This window comes from Pongo pygmaeus, chromosome 10 (assembly GCF_028885625.2).
Source record: "Pongo pygmaeus isolate AG05252 chromosome 10, NHGRI_mPonPyg2-v2.0_pri, whole genome shotgun sequence".
Taxonomy (NCBI): Eukaryota; Metazoa; Chordata; class Mammalia; order Primates; family Hominidae; genus Pongo; species Pongo pygmaeus.
In genome coordinates this window covers 26,142,259-26,162,179 of record NC_072383.2, presented here as the reverse complement: position 1 = coordinate 26,162,179, position 19,921 = coordinate 26,142,259, and the positions used below count along the sequence as shown (strand labels likewise).

At 36.9% G+C, this 19,921-nt stretch overlaps 2 protein-coding genes across 14 annotated transcripts in view; one reads left to right on the top strand and one right to left on the bottom strand.

Annotated features, from left to right (window-relative positions):
• DNAI7 (dynein axonemal intermediate chain 7) overlaps positions 1 to 6,762 on the top strand; it is a 94,067-nt gene extending 87,305 nt beyond the window's left edge. For 8 of the 11 annotated variants that reach the window (XM_054443136.2, XM_054443138.2, XM_054443137.2 and 5 more), the window contains 4 exons: positions 328 to 542; positions 3,222 to 3,389; positions 4,926 to 5,039; positions 6,360 to 6,762. In XM_054443136.2, the coding sequence (XP_054299111.1) occupies positions 328 to 542; positions 3,222 to 3,389; positions 4,926 to 5,039; positions 6,360 to 6,635 (773 nt within the window). In that variant the 3' untranslated portion in view covers positions 6,636 to 6,762. The remainder of the gene's footprint in view (positions 1 to 327; positions 543 to 3,221; positions 3,390 to 4,925; positions 5,040 to 6,359) is intronic. The other 3 variants (XM_054443140.2, XM_054443139.2, XM_054443142.2) reach the window with 1 other exon arrangement.
• Positions 6,763 to 6,810: 48 nt separating this feature from the next.
• Positions 6,811 to 19,921, bottom strand: part of IRAG2 (inositol 1,4,5-triphosphate receptor associated 2) — a 111,458-nt gene continuing 98,347 nt past the window's right edge. For all 3 annotated transcript variants that reach the window (XM_054443129.2, XM_054443130.2, XM_054443132.2), the window contains 8 exons: positions 18,525 to 18,659; positions 14,265 to 14,412; positions 13,364 to 13,407; positions 11,697 to 11,759; positions 11,541 to 11,590; positions 11,138 to 11,239; positions 8,148 to 8,255; positions 6,811 to 7,365 (listed from right to left, as the gene is read on the bottom strand). In XM_054443129.2, the coding sequence (XP_054299104.1) occupies positions 7,122 to 7,365; positions 8,148 to 8,255; positions 11,138 to 11,239; positions 11,541 to 11,590; positions 11,697 to 11,759; positions 13,364 to 13,407; positions 14,265 to 14,412; positions 18,525 to 18,659 (894 nt within the window). In that variant the 3' untranslated portion in view covers positions 6,811 to 7,121. The remainder of the gene's footprint in view (positions 7,366 to 8,147; positions 8,256 to 11,137; positions 11,240 to 11,540; positions 11,591 to 11,696; positions 11,760 to 13,363; positions 13,408 to 14,264; positions 14,413 to 18,524; positions 18,660 to 19,921) is intronic.

Here is a 19,921-nt window from a genome sequence, read left to right as displayed (position 1 = left end):
GAGGCCCAGAGGTATACATACAGTGTTGTTAGGGAAAGAAAAAAAGTGGGGCTGAAAAGAGAAAAACTTTTTCCCTTGAGAAGTGGCGAGGGATGGAGCCAAGAAAGTGAGTCAAAGTTTCATTCTGAAGGTCTTACTATGCTGAGGAGGTGGGACTTGATCCTGTAGGCAGGGGAAATCTCTCAGCAAAGTTGGCCTTCTTTTGAGTTTCTATTCTAAATATGAACGATCAATTTATACACAAAGCAATTTTTTCGGTGGTTTCATTTATCTTTTTTTAATAGGGAAAAAATGAAACTAGTGTCACTTTCTTCATTAATTATGAAGGTAAACATTGGAGAACTGATGGCATCAGCAATGTATCCTACAAACCAAAAGAAAGACTTGTAACATTCAGCCTGGACACCTTTGGCCCTGTTACCTTGATTCAAGATGCTCATATTAACATGCCGTACCAGTCATGGGAACTAAGACCACTTGATGTAAATAAAGTGCTTTTAACTGTGACTACAGTATTTACTGAGATTCAAATACAAATTAAGGTGAGTTACTCTTATAGCTGTTACGTACTGTCGTATCAGAGGTAAACCATTTTGATGGAATACTGGTTTGTCAAAAGCAATCAGTGGCTGCTGATTTATATATTGAAATATAAGTGTCTTATAATGACCTTAAAAATGTGCCTTGAGCTATATTTCTGAATGAAATATTAGTTGAATAATTAAATAGGCAATAACATGTAAATAGCAAGGCTCAAACTTAAATTTGTACCCTAAAGTTACTAGGGATAGATCAACTGATGAACCAACAACCCTGGTTGCAGTATGAATTTGAGTTTTTGATCCACCCTAAAGGGGCTACGTGATCTTTGTCATCCAGCCATTTGAAATCCTTTTTGAGGTTGGTTTCTCTCTGAATGATCCCCTATTGCTCATCAGTCAGAAATTATATAGCCTGGGCCGAGCGCAGTGGCTCACGCCTGGAATCCCAGCACTTTGGGAGGCCAAGGCAGGCGATCACCTGAGGTCAGCAGTTCAAGACCAGCCTGGCCAACATGGTAAAGCCATACTAAAAATACAAAAATTAGCCAGGTGTGGTGGCACTCACCTGTAATCCCAGCTACTCAGGAGGCTGAGGCAGGAGAATCGCTTGAACCTGGGAGGGGGAGGTTGCCATGAGCCGAGATCGCACCACTGCACTACAGCCTGGGCAACAGAGTGAAACCCTGTCTCAAAAAAAAAAAAAAAAAAAAAAAACCAGAAAGAAAGAAATTACATAGCCTGTAATGTTTGGAGACAAAAGTAGATTAGTGGTTGCGTGGGGCTGAGAGTGGGTGGGGATTAACTGTAAATGAGCATGAGGGATCTTATTGGGAGGGATGAAAATGATCTAAAATGGATTTATGGGGATAGTTGTACCACTCTGTAAAGTTACTAAAAATCATTGAATTACACACTTGAAATAGGTGAATTTTATGATATGTAAAATATATCTTAAAAAGTTGTTTTTAAAAACAGAGATAGCCTGGAATTCATTATGAGTACAGAAAGCCTAGAATATTATTAAACTTTGCTTTTAAAACTAGATGAGGGCTGGGCGCAGTGGCTCACGCCTGTAATCCTAGCACTGTGGGAGGCTGAAGTGGGTGGATCGTGAGGTCAGGAGTTTGAGACCAGCCTGGCCAATATGGTGAAACCCCATCTCAACTAATAATACAAAAATTAGCCAGGCATGGTGGCACGCGCCTGTAGTCTCAGCTACTCGGGAGGCTGAGGCAGAAGAATTGCTCGAACTCAGGAGGCGGAGGTTGCAGTGAGCCAAGATTGTGCCACTGCACTCCAGTCTGGGCGACAGAGCAAGACTCCATCTCAAAAACAACAGCAACAACAACAGCAGCAACAATAAAAAACTAGATGAAATGGGAGATGGAGTACCATAGAATTATTAGTGCGCAAGTGCCCTTAAAATGCTTCTGGTCTACCGTCCTGTTGTATATAGAGAGAAACTAAGGCCCATAGAGGTTGGGAGGTTACGTGACCTTTCTGAGATTGTATAAGGGGATTGTATTGCTGGAGCCTCTTTTCAGGCTTCCCTGCACCATTCCAGCAGCCCTGATGACCCTTGTGCAGAGATTCTTCCTCTAGACTCATGGAAAAATACAAGCATCTTCACAAAGTTCACTTATTAATATGACGATTGAAACACCCAAGACTGTTCAGTGTGCGTTTTCAGGTTAGTAGATCTGTGCTGTCTAAGGCAGTAGCTACCAGCCATATGTAGCTACTGCATGTGACTAGTCCAAATTAGCACATGCTCTAACTGTAAAATAAACACAAATTTTGAGTTCTTGGTATGAAGAAAAGAATGTAAACTCTCAATAATTTCTATACTGATTACATATTGAAATATTTTAGATATATTGAGTTAAATGAAATATATTATTAACATTAAAAAAAAAACAGATGTGTAGGCTAGTTGCGGTGGCTCACGCCTGTAATCCCAGCACTTTAGGAGGCCGAGGCGGGCAGATCACAAGGTCAGGAGATCGAGACCATCCTGGCTAACATGGTGAAACCCTGTCTCTACTAAAAATACAAAAAATTAGCCGGGTGTGGTGGCGGGCGCCTGTAGTCCCAGCTACTAGGGAGGCTGAAGCAGGAGAATGGTGTAAACCTGGGAAGCAGAGCTTGCAGTGAGCCAAGATCACGCCACTGCACTCCAGCCTGGGCGACAGAGGGAGACTCCATCTCACGAAAAAAAAAAAAAAACCAGATATGAATTCTATACACCTTCAAACTGTCACTTTGCGCGAGACTAAAACTGGATAATAATATTGCCTCATTATGTTAACTTTTATGGGTGTGAAAAGAATGATCCCTAAAAGTACAATCATAATTGTTATCTAATAACTATTTTAATTCAATGTGAACGTATGCATATTCTTATATTATAACTTATAGGAGGCTTGGGAGATGCTATAGTCCATTCTTTGATTGTTCTGATGAAGCCCAAAAAGAGTTAGTAAACTGCTTAACGTAACATGGGGACTTTGTGTCAGAGCATTCAGATGAGGCTTAAGATATACTTGCCCTGCATTCTTTCTCATATAGAGTGATAGATGACTTTTAAAAATGTATAAAGCATCTAAAGGCTATACCTGGAGTGATACTGAAGTAATGATTTAACTTACATAAAAGCTTCTTTTTTCTTATTTAAACTAGGAAAACCTCTGCATGTTATCTTCAATCAAACTAAAAGACAAGAAACACATCTCTATTTTGGAAGGAACCTGGATGACTCCTATTCCTTTCATTATTGCTTTGAAAGAAGCTGGACTGAATATCTTTCCTACTAGACACTCTCATTTTTATGTTGTTATAAACAATAAGGCAAGAATGAATCTTTCCAAATTTAATGTGGTGGGCATTTAAAATGTTAGCAATTATTAAATGTTATATAATTTAATATTATATACACTGTGTTTTATATATTCCTTTATACAGTATTATAAAGAAATAAGTGAAAAGACCAGAAATCCAGGGTTCTCTCAAGTTTAATAATTTTCCCTAAGAAAGTAAGCCTGTAGTACGATCTTCATATTGACAAATGGAGCATATCCATAGATGATCAGTTTAGTGCAAAGGTAGTTTAAGCAATTCTCATTTTATGTACTTTTGTTTTGCATTACTAGATATTATATAAGATTTCTTAAAAGAGTAAATAACTGCACTTTCCCAAACATGTTAAATTAGGCAGAATTAAAAATACAAGGACCACCAATGTACAAAACCCAGTTCCTTTAGTTTCTTGGCAAAGCCTCCACGTCTGTGTACTGTTTCATGTTTGTCATAAGGCTTTAGTTCAGTAAGATCCTTCCAGGTTAAACTGTGAGCTTCTTGAGGATGGGGGTCATTTCTTAATGAATGTTGATTCTTCTAGCATCTAGCATAGTCCTAGAATATAGTAGATGCTTAGTAAACATTTGTGATATATGAAGACACAAAGTAACTTCTAATCATGAAAAGTGAATTTGCAGGCAGAAGAGTTCTATACTCAAGAATATTTATGAATATATCAGAAAATGACAATATAAGTAGATATTTATATAATATTTAGAAATAAGTGTATGTACATATATGCATAGGAAAAAAACCCTTGGTTTTAGTAACTCAAATTGCCTGTTACTCTACAATGTTGAATGTAGTGTTCTGTTCATGCTTTCAGAATATTCTACTCCAGGAAATATTTTTTTCTGAACACTGTGTGCTAGGCACTATTTTAGATGATTAGGATATATCAGTGAATGAAACAAAGGTCCTTACCTTTGTTTTCTTTCACAGTCGAAGGAAAACATTTAAAAAATAAATGATTAGTATGTTAAAAAGGTGAAAAGTGCTATGGAAAAAAAGAAAAGGTAGATCAGGAATAGTGAGGCTGGGGCCATATGACACCCATATTAAATAGGGTGTCAGGGAGGGCAGCTCAATGAGAGATAACACTTGAGCGAAACTCAAAGGTGGGGACTTTAGTCATGTGCACATCTGGGGAAGCAGCTTCCTGGTAAACTGGAGCAAGAGCCCTGAGGGAGTGTCCTGGTGTGCTGGAGGACTGGAGGAACACCATGGAAACCACGGGGCCTGGAACTGAGAGAGCAAAGGGAGAACAAAAAGAGGTCAGCAGGTAATGGGGTATATGTGGAGTCGGGAGTAGGGATGTCAGAGGGCCGTGCAAGTCGTTTGTTAACTTTGGACTCTATTCTCAGAGAAAGGGAAGCCATTGGCCAGTATTGAGAGAGGAGTCATGTACTCTGACTTGCAATTTTAAGTGGATCCGTCTGTGTTGAGAATAGACTGAAGGAGGCCAAAGATGGAGGAAGACTTGTTGGGAGGCTCAAAGATCAATTCTATTTGTTTTTATATTGACAGGTTCCTTTGGTAGAAGTGAAAGCTTATCGACAGATGGCCCTACTAAGTTCTGCTTTTGCATTTGGTTGGAGCAAGTGGAACCTACTGTGTAATTCTACAAAAGTTGTATTTAAGGTATGATATGTAGAAACCCATAAAACTACTTTGTCCTCCAAAAGAAGATAAAGTACTCAAAGACTAAATGAATGTAGACCATGGCTTCCCCTCTTAGAAAAGTTAAAAAAATTAACATTCAATACGGAATTTTAAAATTTCAAATTTTTGGCCAAGCACGGTGGCTCACGCCTGTAATCCCAGCACTATGAGAGGCCGAGGCGGGCGGATCACCTGAGGTCAGGAGTTCGAGACCAGCCTGACCAATATGGTGAAACCCCGTTTCTACCAAAAATACAAAATTAGCCAAGTGTGGTGGCGCATGCCTGTAATCCCAGCTACTCAGGAAGCTGAGGCAGGAGAATCGCTTGAACCTGAGAGGTGGAGGTTGTAGTGAGCCAAAATCATGCCATTGCACTCCAGCCTGGGCAACAAGAGCAAAATTCCATCTCAAAAAAAAAAAATTCAAATTTTTTGTCAAAAATATAAATCCAAATTATATAAAGTTTATGCCTTTGTTGTCCAAGCTCTTGACTTCAAGCCAGGCCAGAGTCCTTGTATCTCTTTACAAATTGACTCAAGAACAAATGGAAGCCTTGCCGGGTGCAGTGGCTCACACCTGTAATCCCAGCCACTTGGGAGGCTGAGGTGGAAGGATCGCTTGAGCCCAGGAATTTGAGGCTGAAGTGAGCTATGATCACACCACTGCACCCGAGCCTGAACAACAGAGTGAGACCCCCATCTCTTAAAAAAGAGAACAAATGGAGGCTTTTAACATTAATATATCTGTGACTTACAGGCCCTCTCCTCTGAGAGGGTTAGTCCTCCAACTTAACTTCCTGATGCCTTCTTGTTATCAGGTGGTAGTAACCATATCAAAGTCTAAAAGCTGATGAATATTTTGGCCTAAACAAGCCACCGTATTTATTTCTCTTGTTTATTGTGTGTTTCCCCCACTCAAATATAAGCTCCTTGAGGGCAGGGCTTTGTTGCTGCAGTTGTTATTTATATATGTTGTATGTCTATATTTCTTCTGTGTTTTCTTTCTCTGTTATATCCCCAGCACTTAGAACAGTACCTCACACATGATAGGCACTCAATAAATATTTGTTGCATGAATTAATACATGTGGATAAGCTCCATAATCACCAAAATATAAACAAACAGTGTGATGGTTTTTCAAAACCCAGTAATGGAACACATAGACTGTTTCTTTTAACCTTTGCAATTTTGGGGGATAAATTGAGCCCTTCAAATAATAATCTGCTACCAAAATACTGAATAGAAGAGGAATTATTAACAACTTGCTTGAATTTCCTTTTTTTTTTTTTTTTTTTTTAGGTGAGGGAACACCTTACTGAAGAATGTACTGAGAATCCTAATTGGGCCCTTTTAATGTTTAGTGGTGACAGAGCACAAAGACTGAAGATCAAGGAAGAGAGTGAGGCATTTTCTGAAGCGCTTAAAGAAGAAACTGAGTTTCATTCTACTTTATATCACATGGTGAAGGATTTTGCTTCTGAAGAAGCAATGGAGAAAGTCAGGAGTTCCAACTGTCAGTTTGTCAACTCTGTGTGCCACATGCTGCTGTCTACCAGATTGCTCAGCTACTCCTAACCTCCACTTACAAACTGTATTGTAAGTATGAAGAACCAAGCATGGTGAAAGACAGGTATTTCTGCAACAGAATGTAATGAGTGAATGAATACATTTCAAATCAACTATTAAAATTTTCTAATCAGCATTTTCTACTCAAGTTTTATTTTAAACACAGTATTTTTTTTTCCTTTGAATACTTGGCCTGTTAAGAATTTCAGCTTTCACTCTATGAAGATTTAAATGATTCTTTATTTCAATAAACTTTAACAAACAATATATAATATTTCTTCCTTAAAAAGCTCCTTCAAAGATCATAGGCAGACTTCTTCCCCATTGTATTTTAGTTGGGGAGATAAAGGCAAAAAGAGGAAATGTAAGCTATCTTACAGTCATTCTGAGAACCTCTGGTTTCATGCTATACTTTCCCAGCTAAAAGTTACTAATTTACAAAGTTCCGATACTGAAACTTAAAAATCAAGATCCATATATTAGGATGTCCTGCTGTCACACTGGTGGTGGCCCATTGTGTCGGAGTCTGGTAAATGGCCACAAAATATGTTCTAGAGACGTCCATGAGTCCTCTTCCTGTGTGGGAGCGGCATCTACAGACTTCTGGAATAATCGGCCTGTGAGGAAGCTCATCAAAGCTGCAAACAGTACAATGAATGCAATAGAGAGCCAGAGGGCCTTATTAGCCTTTCTGATGGAGGACTTGAGATTTGTTGCCCAGGAAGCTATTGTGTCATAACTATAAGGAAAACACAAATAGAATTTGGTAATCGGTAATTTGTCATTAGAAACATTCCGAAACATTCCTTTTGCTAACACCACCAATCAGGTGATCTGCCCTCCATACCCCCAAAAGTGCCTTTTAATCTACATATTATGATTTATCATTTTGGTTTTGGAAACAATCTGCCTTCCACCCTTTGTACCTATTAGGATTAAAGAAATGATGTGCTACGATGAGAATCTGAAAATTACGTGATGTAGGCAGTATCTTCTAATAAGTACATACAAGTATCTCATTCTTTCAGTAAGGTAAGGCAACATATTCCTACAGTGGAAACAAAAATGTTATTTGCTGGGTAGAGTGGATGTCTGTGTATGTACTTATGTGCGTGTACAGTAGTCCCGCTTTATTCTTGTGGGATATGCTCCAAGACCTCCAGTGGATGCCTGAAGCCAAAAATAGTACTAAACCCAGTATATACTGTTTTTTTCCTGTGGATACATGCCTGTAACAAAATTGAATTTATAAATTAGGCACAGTAAAAGGTGAACAATAACTAACATAAAATAGAATAATTTATAACAATATATTACAGTAAAAGTTATGTGAATGTAGTCTGTCTCTCAAAATAGGTAACATAGGTTCAAGGATAACCTGACATACAAAGTTTCTTATTCATCTTAAATACAACAATTTGGCATGTCTTTTAGTAATTCGATTAGGATTAATACTGTCAGCCCTGCCTCACCCTCTCCCATTCCACTAAAATGGTAGGATGTATCAAGTAGATAACTTACACTGAAGAGACATCCCACTTTGATGGATTATTTTTCTTTTCAGAAAGACTTGGCTTCCTTGTCCTTTCTACTAGTTCTTCTCCAGGTGGCTCTGAGTCATCTTTAGTTCTGTAAATAAATGTTTTTAATATTTGAAACTAAGGATAATATGCTATAATTATTCATAAAATATTGCTAAATCTTACTGTAACTCAAGAGGCTCACAAATATTTGTTCTGTTTTAGGGAAACTCGATAAATATCTAACTCTAAAAATCAAATCACCAGATTTATAATTTAAACCTTTTATAGAAATTTAATTAAAAAATAAGTTCTTCTATTTAGAAAAATAATAAATGTGTAGAAAGTTAGTTAGAATATTAGCCAAGTATATACAAAAAGGGAAAATTTAAAAAGAACTTTCAGAAGTTAGTCTCATCATTAACCAATGTTATTACTATGATTTCTTTCTCTGCATATATATGCATTTCTTTAATCCTAATAGTTACAAAAGGTGGGAGGCAGATTGTTTCCAAAACCATATATATATATATATGTATGTGTGTGCATGTTTAACCATACTTTATTAAACACTTTAATCTCAGCACTTTGGGAGGCCAAGGAAGGGGACTCCTCCCAAGGATCTCAGGACTCCAGGGATTGCTTGAGCCCTGGAGTTAGAGGCTGTAGTGAGCTATGGTTGCACTACTGTACTCCAGCCTAGGCAACAGAGTCAGACTCTGTCTCTTAAAAATATATACATTATATATACACATATTTATAGATTATATACACATATTTATATATTATGTATATATTATGTATATATAATACATATTTAATAATACACATATTTTTATATTATATATGTACACATATATTTTTATATGTGTGCATATATATAAATACATGTATATATTATATATAGTTTTAAGAGACAGAGTCTGACTCTGTTGCCTAGGCTGGAGTGCAGCATATATAAATATATACTATATATACACATATTTATATATGATATATACGCATATTAATATATACTTATACAAAGTTTATAATATGTATACATATATACACACATATTCCATAATATTTTTTTATATATAAAATATGTATGTCTATGTTGTATATATATTTTGTATATGGATGTGTACATATACCTGCGTGTGTGTGCATGTGTGTATGTGTATATATAAAACATGTGGGCACCATATTTCTTCCTTTTAAATTTTATTTAACATTAGTAAAAATCTTTTCTCATCATTATTGATTTTATTCCTTTCTCTGTATGATTTCCAATCACTGCTAACTTGGAGTAACATCAGAGTTTATTTTTTTTCTCTGAAAATCTTAATAATTTAAAAAGTGTTTTTGAAAATATTCTCAATATAAAACTAGTTAAAATAAAAGGTTAGTTAAAATAAATTAGTATTCAGTGAACTGGGAAATAGCAATTGATTGACTTCATTTTAAATCAAATCATATTATTTAAAGAGGTGTTCCTCCACCTAAGCAAAACATAATTGTTCCACTATTATTTGCTGATGAGTTCCTAGTTGGATTTGAATTTTGAAATCTCAAGCTCATAATACCCTCAGAATTGCCAAAGGGAAATGTGTCTCAAAGACTTTTTTGTCATTCAAACATCTATGGGAAATAAATATGATAGACTTTAGTTTTTAAAGAAAACAAGACCCAAAAGCCAGAATAAATTACATTGCATTTCTATAAGATTCTCAAGGTTTCAGTCTTGTTTACAAAGACTTCTCAGTAGAAATCATACCATCCATACTAACATAAAAGCAAAAACTAGATAATCTTTTGAAGGAGACTCTTGAACTGATTTTTTTTTTTCGAACCAGCTCAAATTCATTATGTTAACTCTAAATCTGAAAAGAATTTGTAACACATGCAGTAGGCTCCCAGGACTTAAAAAAAAAAAAAACCAAAACAGATTATTTGAGGGTTGCACCATGTCGTGCTCATCTTTATATTCCTTAGAATTGAGCAGAGAGTCCATCACATGGTAGGCACTCACGAGAATGTATAAAATAAACATAAAATCATCTCCTTAAGATCCCTCACTTTAACAGATATAAAAACTGAAGGCCGGGCACGGTGGCTCAAGCCTGTAATCCCAGCACTTTGTGGGGCCGAGGCGGGCGGATCACAAGGTCAGGAGATCGAGACCATCCTGGCTAACACAGTGAAACCCGTCTCTACTAAAAATATAAAAAATTAGCCGGGCATGGTGGCAGGCGCCTGTAGTCCCAGCTACTCAGGAGGCTGAGGCAGGAGAATGGCGTGAACCCAGGAGGTGGAGGTTGCAGTGAGCTGACATCGCGCCACTGCACTCCAGCCTGGGCGACAGAGCAAGACTCCATCTCAAAAAAAAAAAAAAAAAAAAGAAAACTGAGACCAAGTAAGGTTAGGCACTTTTTCTAATGTCACCCAAGGACTCAGAGGTAGCATTTCTGCATATCCCTCCTTCTTGCCCTCTACCTTTCACTATAGAAGTATATTTGTTTAGTTTACTAGATACAGAGATAGCAATTCAGAATTTCATGTTTCCTCTACTCTTCACTTACATAAATGGAAGATAGATGTACATACATGTTACATATGTGCCCATGTTATATAATATGTACGTTATATATCTCGTGTTTTTAAAAATATATAAATAGATGGACATTTTACTGCTGTGACTCTTTATTGACCTTTCCCCATTGTAGACAGACACCTGGACAGGAAAAACATTATCTTCACAAATATGGCAAATTCCAGGGTCTTTTCTAACTTAAGACCTCAAACCATGCCGTTCTGAGAGCTATGAGAATGAATGTATTCATGTTCACAAATAACATTTATATTGTGCCTTACAGATTATAAAAGTGTTTTACAATGAATTATCTTTTTAATGATACAGCATTATTTCATCTCCATGGAATAAAAGTGATTCCCATTGTTTATGCCCCAGTTCATGTCAGGTTAATAAACACACTGAGCTTCACCTACTTTAGTTCACATTTTTCTTCTTCAGCATCTGCCCAGGAATAGGTGCTAATAAATCGAGGTAATGAGGGACGGTGTTCACTCTGCTTTGACCCCAAAATACGCCTAAATAAAGATGATTATAGCCACTTGTCAAATCAAATACATCTGTAGCCATTATCAATTTATTTCCTACTGCTTAAATCAATACAAAATTATATGTCCTAATTATTTTTTCTTGGTACATTCACAGATCTCCTACTTCATGATAAAAAACTTCATAATTAGATACCAATTTATATAATTATTCTGTTTACACTTTGTACAAATCAAACATTACTATATCACTTAATTTGAGCACTCATTTAGGTTAGCCCAAGTATAAAATAGTAAGGTTCCCAAAGAGGAACCATAAAATTACACTTACCAACTGCTTGACCTCCTACTGAATCGATCATTATTTTCCATCCCAGCCACCTTTAGAAGTTCGAATGTTAAAAGAAATGATAAAATATACGTTTATATTTTCTGTCATATGAAAATTAACTTGCCTTTGACTAAGAACACTTAGGAATTGTCTTACCATTCCTGCATTTCCAATATTTCTGGGTAAAGAGGCGATAGTCACTCTTCGAAGAGAAGATGGCTACCAGAAGGAAGAAAATGTACATTTAGAAAACTCTCAATAATTTATCATTATATGCAACACCAATAAATATCCTTGTACATGCATATCCGTGCACTTGACCACAGCTGAGTTAAACAGACATATCTTAAAGGGTCCTCTTGTGGCCAAATTGTCTTCCAGAAATATTTTACCAATTTATATTCCACCTAACTCAATGTTGGATTATTATAATTTATGTCAATGTAACAAATATAAGATTTCTTGTTTAGGTTTGTAATTATTTGTCTTCTAGAAATGTTGAACATTGCTTTTTTATGTTAAATAATCATGTATTTATCTTCTCTGAGAACCACCTGTTTATGTTGACCACCTTTGTCTATATTAATTTTGTTTATATTGAATTTTGTCTAAATTGAATTTTCGTATTTCTGGCAGAAATTTTTTATTGTTAATCCAGCCAAATCTATTCTTCTCTTTTGCTACCATTGCTTCTACGCTTAGAAAGATTTCTCCCAACTCAGGAGGAGATAAATATGCACCTACATTGTATAGCTTTTTTGTTCATGGTTTCATTTTTTTCCATTTAACACATTTAAGGATTGTCATGATGTTTTAATGAATGAAAGTGTTTCTTGAGATTTGTACAGAAAAGCATTATATAGTATTATGTGGTTCTTAAGGTTTAAATAAGTACATCAGGATAAATTTTTTAAACATGTAATAAATAAACTAATTTAAGGGGGTTCCATGAGAATCGTTTTCTTAAACTATCATCCCTAATTTAATTTCATAGGTTAGTTGAGGATCAAGAATATGAAACTGCAGCCCAAGAAACTTGGTTTCTAATCATGCTCCTACCAATACATGATCATAACTGATCACTTAACTTCTGTGTTTCTCTTCCCTCATCTGAAAAAGAGGGGTTTGTATGGAATGATTTTAAAGTCACTTATTCAAAAATTCTGTATATCTATGAAATCCTGATTTTTACACTGTGGCAAAACCTGCCAGTTGACCTTCAGTATCACATTCTTCCTTCTTAGTTAGTAATAAGCCTCCTGATTTTTAGCTAGGCATACAGCCTCCCAGATACACACTGTATTTTCCAGTCTCATTAGTAACAAAGAATGGAAAGAGAAATGTTATTTTGGACTTCTAGGGGGTGTCTTTACAGGGAGAGGGAACACTTGTCATTGCTTCTTTGTTTTTCTTGGAATGAGATGATGTAATGATGAGGGCTTGGTGCCTGGATCTAAAGTAGCCATCTTAGACCCTGAGGCAGAGGCCAAGGGCTGAGGGTAGTGAGGCAGCACGAAAGTAGGCTGATCCCTCAGGATCTTGTGAAGCTGCTGTGCCACTGTCGGGTTACCCACTTCCATCTTCAGTTTTACACAACAGAGAGAAACCATTGTTGTACTGACTTTCTTCATGCTGCCAGGCACACTTAATTGATACAAAAATATAGCAGAGAGTATAAAAGTATACTTAGATAAACAAATACGTCTATATGAATTAAAATCACTATTTTGTTATTTACATGTAAAGGCCTGAAACTTCAAATAACATTTTAAAGCCATCTTATAAGTATTTGCTAGACATTTGTTAAGTGAATTAGTAATTACCTTGGAGTTTAGAGAAGCTGAACGTTTTTTAATTTGGCAGTCATCTGAAAGGAAAAACACATTGACACATTTTAGCTATTACACATGCCATTTATGTTAAAGCAACGTCTTAATTCTTTAAAGGTAAAGCAAAATTCAGAAAATATTAAGACTTTAGAGACTACCGAGCAATATAAATATCTGTTTATCATTCATTTCATGCTTCATAACAATTACCATCTTAACCAATGGAATACAGTCCTCTGTGTCACTGCAATGGCCATAATGCCTAGCTAGCACAGGGTAGGCACTACATGTGTGTCTGCTGGAGAAAGGAATCCAAAAGTACAGTTCAGAAGAGTATCAAATATGGTTACTGTTCTAGAACAGGAAACAGATTCTTGAAATAAGAATTCTGCTCAGAAAAGTTCATATTGTTTATTTTAAATAAAACTATTGTAAGATTTATAGAAACCATGTTATTCCCCGTGGCCTCATATGTTTCTCTATTTTCCAGTTCATCAATCAGCTTACTGTGCCAGGGTCATTCCTTCCGTGAGGAATCAAAACCGTTGCTGATGGCAGCACCCATTTAAATTATTTCTCCTTACTTTTTACATGTGGAGAAATTCTAATGTATCCTAAATAGGGGAACAGTAAGGTCAACTTCATGAGTTGGATTAAATATATTCTGTCATCTCAGTAATCTAAATTGAGTTAATAAATTTTTGGTGTCATTACTAAAGAATCCTTCATGTGTCCCAACCTGTTTTCTGACAGGAATAAATAACAGGAATGAATTATTTTTCTAATATAAACTTAACCTAAGAGTTTTATTATACTAAAGTAATAATAAGACTTAGCAAAAAAGAGGAGAATGTAGAAAAACACAACTAATACTACTATCATAAACTTTTATTACCGTCATCTTCAAGAGGATTGAAAGACCTTTCATTCTGCAGAAGAACCTGTTTCAGTTCTTCTAATTCAGCATGCTCTTTGGCATACATCCTCTTCAAGTTTTCTACATGCTGAATCATCACTTCAACTGCTTTACTGACCCGGCTTTCCTAGCAAGAGAAAAATGAGCACATTTACATTGAAAATACTACTCTCAATTAAAAGGTGGTGATTAAACACATTTACCTTCACTCCATTCCTAAATCTCACTAAAATGGCAATAAATTTTTTTTAAAAAAAAAGACATGCATCTACAGGGGCAAACAGAAGAGAATATGACAACAAGACTTTGAAAGCTGGATAGAAGGACTAGTGGCAAATGACTAAGACCTGGAAAAGCTGAACCCTAAAAAAGGCAGTAAGAAAAGCCTAGAAGCAACCTACATTGCACCTCAGTAAGGTTGAAGGTGGGTATGTGAACAGAAGAAATGGTTGAAAGTCTGTGTAAAAAAAAAAAAAAAAAAAAACGATTAGGTCCAGAGACCCCTTCCTTACTCTGGCCAGCAGAGCAATTTTCCCTCCACTATTTTGGTGAAAGACTATATACAGTTGGATATCTAGAGAGAGTTAACTTGAGGTTCTGTGGATTGGGAAAGAACAGATAGTTGATGATAGATCTATCATGCTGAAAACAACAGATTTAAGCAAAAATTTATATGCATATTGAATACTGAGATCCAGCCTTATTCCTCCTTCCAGCTTCCAAACACTGGCAGCCAGAGTTACACCCTCAAGGTAGGCAGTTGGAAGGTTTTTCTCTGGGGATTCTAATATTCTAAGATAAAAGTCCTATAACTAATGACATTAGGAGTACCGCAGTGAAACATTTGAAATGTTCATAGTCCTATGAATATTTTTGTACAAGTATCTGAGTGCCTGTTTTCAATTCTTTTGGGTACACATCTAGGAATGAAATTGCTGAGTCATATGGTAATTCTATGTTTAACTTTTAAGGATCCACCAAACTGTTGTCCACAGTGGCTGGACCATTTCACATCTCCCAGCAACGTACAGTGTTTGCAATCTCCCCACATCCTCACCAACACTATTCCTTCTTTGCTTCCTCCCTCCCTCCTTCCTTCCTTCCTTTCCAACTTCCTTACTTCCTTTCTTCTTTCACCATAGCCATCCTAGTGGGTGTGAAGTGGTATCTCATTGTGGTTTTGATTTGTACTTCCCTAATACATTTAAGGATGTTAAATATCTTTTTACCTGCTTATTGACCATTTGTATATCTTCTTTGAAGAAATGTCTATTGAAGTCTTTTGCCCTTTTTTTTTTTTTTCAGACGGAGTCTCACTCTTGTTGCCCAGGCTGGAGTGCAATGGCACGATCTCGGCTCATTGCAACCTCTGCCTCCCGGGTTCAAGTGAGTCTCCTGCCTCAGTCTCCCGAGTAGCTGGGATTATAGGCGCGTGCCACCACACCTGGCTAATTTTTGTATTTTTAGTAGGGACAGGGTTTTACCATGTTGGCCAGGCTGGTCTCAAACTCCTGACCTCGTGATCTGCCCATCTTGGCCTCCCAAGGTGCTAGAATTACAGGCGTGAGTCACTGCGCCTTTCAAACCACATCCTTTCAAACCACAGTAAGACATTGGGTTTTACCCCAAGTAAAGTGAGGAGCTTTAGGATGTTGAACCAAAAAGTAACACAGTCTAATTTTAAAAGGATTACTCTGGCTCCTTTATTAAGAACAGACTATGTTGGGAGGAGGGATTGGAATTGGATGGAAGCAGAGAGACCATATAGGAACCTATTGCATTAATCTGGGCAAAATAGAATGGAGGCTTAGATCAAGATGGTAACAGTAGAAAGGGAAATAAATGGTTGAATTCTGAATATATTCTGACAATTCAGTCAATAGGATTTTCTGTAGGATTTAATGTGAAGTGAGAGAGAAAGGTGTTGAGAATTACCCCAGCTCCCTCTGCCCCCATTTTGGCCTGAGCAACTAAAAGGACAGAGCTGCCCTTGAGTGAAATAAGGAGCTTATGCATGGGGTAGGTTTGGCGGGGGGGACCATGAACAGTCAGTTTTGAATGTTAGGTTTGAGTTTATCAAACATCCAAGTGGAATTGTTGAGTCAGCAGTAGCATACTCTGGTCTGGAGCTCAGGGAAGTGGGTTAGGCTAAACATATGAATTTGAGAGTCCCCAGGTGACTGTACGGGATCACAGGGGGATTGCGTGCACATGGAGATCAGATGTGCACGAGTGGAGTCCCGGGGCTCTTCAATATTCAGAGGTCCAGGAGAAGGGGTAGCACTGCAGGAAGCCTGGAAGGAGCAGCCTGTGATGTAGAGAAAAGCCAGAGGACGTGGTGCCTGGAAGCTAAGTGAGGAAAGCATTTCCAGGAAGAGGAAGACATCAGCCATGCCAGATGAGGACTGAGAAACTGAATTTGGTAATGTGGAGGTCACTAGTGACCTTGGAAAAATCTGCTTTGTGGAAGCAAAAGGCTGATACAGAGTGGGTTTGAGAGAACGTAGGAGGAGGGAGACTGAACACAGTGAGTACCATTCTGTCGAGGTTTGCTGTAAATGGGAGCAGAGAAACAGGGTGGTAGCCAGAAAAGAAAGGATAAAAAGTTATTTTGTGTTTGTTTTGTGTTATTATTCCCATCTAGGAAACAACATATTATTTGTGTGCTGATAGAAATGGTTCAGTAGAGTGGAGAAAATGTAAATGGAGAAAAGTCAGGAGAATTTGGTCCCATGACTCTGAATAAATTAGTGGGGAAGGCTCCCATCTACAACGGGGAAGGCTGGCCTTGGATAGGGTTAGAGACAACACATCTTTAGGAACAAGAGCAGGGGAGTGTGTAAGGATTCACATGCCAGGAGGCTTTGTGGCAGTTTCCTTTGATTGTCTCAGTTTCCTCAGTGAGGTTGGAAGCAGTCATTACCTGTGTTTGAGAGAGAGTATGGGGAAAGACATGACAGTGGTTTGAGGAGAAAGGAAAGGGTGGAAAATTGATATTTAAAAGAGAAGGAGGGTGATTGAGGGGAAGCCCTAAGGACCCGCTTGAGGTTTGTGATCATGAATTCAAGGAGAAACAGGTCAGCATGGGAATGTGACATTTTCCAGCTATGCAGGCATGAGAGGTGGAGAAGCAGATTTACTTGTAGATTCGCCAAATGAGTAAGACAAAGCAAGAAAGGGGTAAGTGATGAGGGCACATGCAAGGTAGTGAAAACTATGTTGAACTGTGGAGTATAAGCTTGGCCAGGAAAGCAGGGTGGCCAACAGTAGCTTGACAGTGAAAAGGTGTGATGGGCCAGAGATTGATAAAAGAACTAAATATTTATCTTCATAGTGGAAGAGCAACAGATAATACCTAAAACTGAAAATAAATCACTAAATGGCAGCATGAGCATGTTATTGAAAAATGTGAATGCAAATACAAAACAAATAAGACAAAAGAGTTGAAAGTTGTTTCTCTGGATCATGGGAAATTAGTAAGGCTTATAGAGCTGACTGACCTTTTAAAAAACTATGTGCATATATAACTTTAGTAAAAATGAAACAAAGAATAACAGTATTCTCTAGTGAGGGGTTAAAAAGGAACTAAGGTGTGAAAATGTATAACAAATGATCAGACTAAAATTACTACCACAATTAAATTTCTCCTTAAGAAAATATATTTTAACAAGTCTGCTTAGGTATAGATTTAAAAAATTCATATCTCCCCAGGTTTGCCCACAAAGAAATTTTGGAATTCTACTTCTCTAAGGACAAATACACACAGATGCATATACAAGGATATTTACTGGAGCATTGTTTATAACAGAAAAATACCAAAAACGTCCTGAAATGATTGAATACAAGGAATTGGTTAAATAATTTATATCTACTCAACCAGTAGAATACCATAGAATGGTGATATGTGAGTATATAATTATATCACACAGAAAGTTACCTATGTTGTATGATGAATAAAAAGCAGATTACAACACTATATAAGGGGTTATAAACACTATAACATTATACATCTTGAAGAATATATCACAAAATTTTTATGATTGTCACTGGCTCGTGTTATTAGATTTTTTTTTTACATTTTTTATTTGTATATTCCATTTTTTCTGTATTAAACACATATGTCTTATACAACAAAAGTAGTTTTTAAAACTTATTCCTAGAAGTGAGAAATCTATAGTCTCAGGAAAAGTGAATCTTTTTTGTAATTTCATTCTAACTAGAGAAATGAAGACAGGTTACCTGATTGATGGCTCCCAACATCTCAGCCCTACTGGCCACTCGTTCTGCGCACTGGCTAAGAAACTTTATACTCTTCTCCAGCTTCTTAATGATTTCCTGTGCCTGGTTGTCATCTTCACACAGAGGTGTTAAAGACTGTATAGAAAACAGCATATTAAAAGATATCCAACACAAGCATTCAGCGAGTGATTCTAACACTGACTAAGTTGCAAATGTGGATGACATTCTAATCTCAGTTATTTTGGTGGAAGATGAAAAGAAGCAGCAAAGGCCAATAATGAATGATACTGATATATTATTATCTTTGTTGGGTACTGGGTAGATATATGCAGGTGATCACAAATCTTTTATGTCTATTCTTGATCCCTTTTTTCTTTACTTCCCAAATTTTCCACATCTTTCTTCTACAGCTAACAGGATGGGCTGCAATTAATTGGTAATGGTAAAGAGATTATGCTTACAAAAGAGGCGAATGTATCATATGAGGAGCATAGGTTGGAATTTTAAGAAACATAACCAAACATATTGGAATTAAAAATGTCTCTGACAACTATGCTTGTTCTTCCATGAATGATAAGGTATGACTGGGCTGGCTAGGTGAATATACATTCATTGCCTTATGAATTTTCCTCTCAATCCTGTGCCCTTTACACAATATGATGCCCTTCCTGATGAACATCCTTCTCACCAGAGTACAGACAGGATTAAGTGAATAACAGATTTGGAAGCAGACATGACACTGCTCGTTACCTGTGTGATTGTGAGCAAATTTCTAAAACTTTCCCAAATCTAAAGCAACATGAATTATAAGAGATACCACGATTTTGTATATCATTAAGAAAGAAAAGGCTGTCAATAAAACCATTAGGCACCACCGACTGTAAATTGCACCATAATTTTAGAAATGTTAAAAAAAAATAAACCTTTCTGATTTGCTGTTTCCTTATCTGTCCAATGGGGACAATCACGTATCCTCTCCAGAAATACTATCATATGATAGGTAAGAGATGCCAACTGCTTGTTGCACATTTGGTGCTCAGTGAAGGACACCCACTTTTGAAACAGACAGATATGTATAAGTTGTAGTTAGAGAGTTGCTAACCAACTAGAATGGCAATTGTCAGACATGCAGTTTCTTACAGTGGTTTAAACCACCACCTCCAGTTGGGAAGGAAAGAGCAGATGTTAATTGTTAGCAAAACAGAGTATGGTCAACCAGGATTAAGCCAGGAAGAAATAGAGAATCTGAACAGACCTATAACTAGTAAGAAGATTGAATCAGTAATCAAAATCACCCAACAAAGAAAAATCCATGACTGAATGGCTTCACTGGGGAATTCTACCAAACATTTAAAGAATTAATGCCAGTCTTCATAAAACTCTTCCCAAAAATTGAA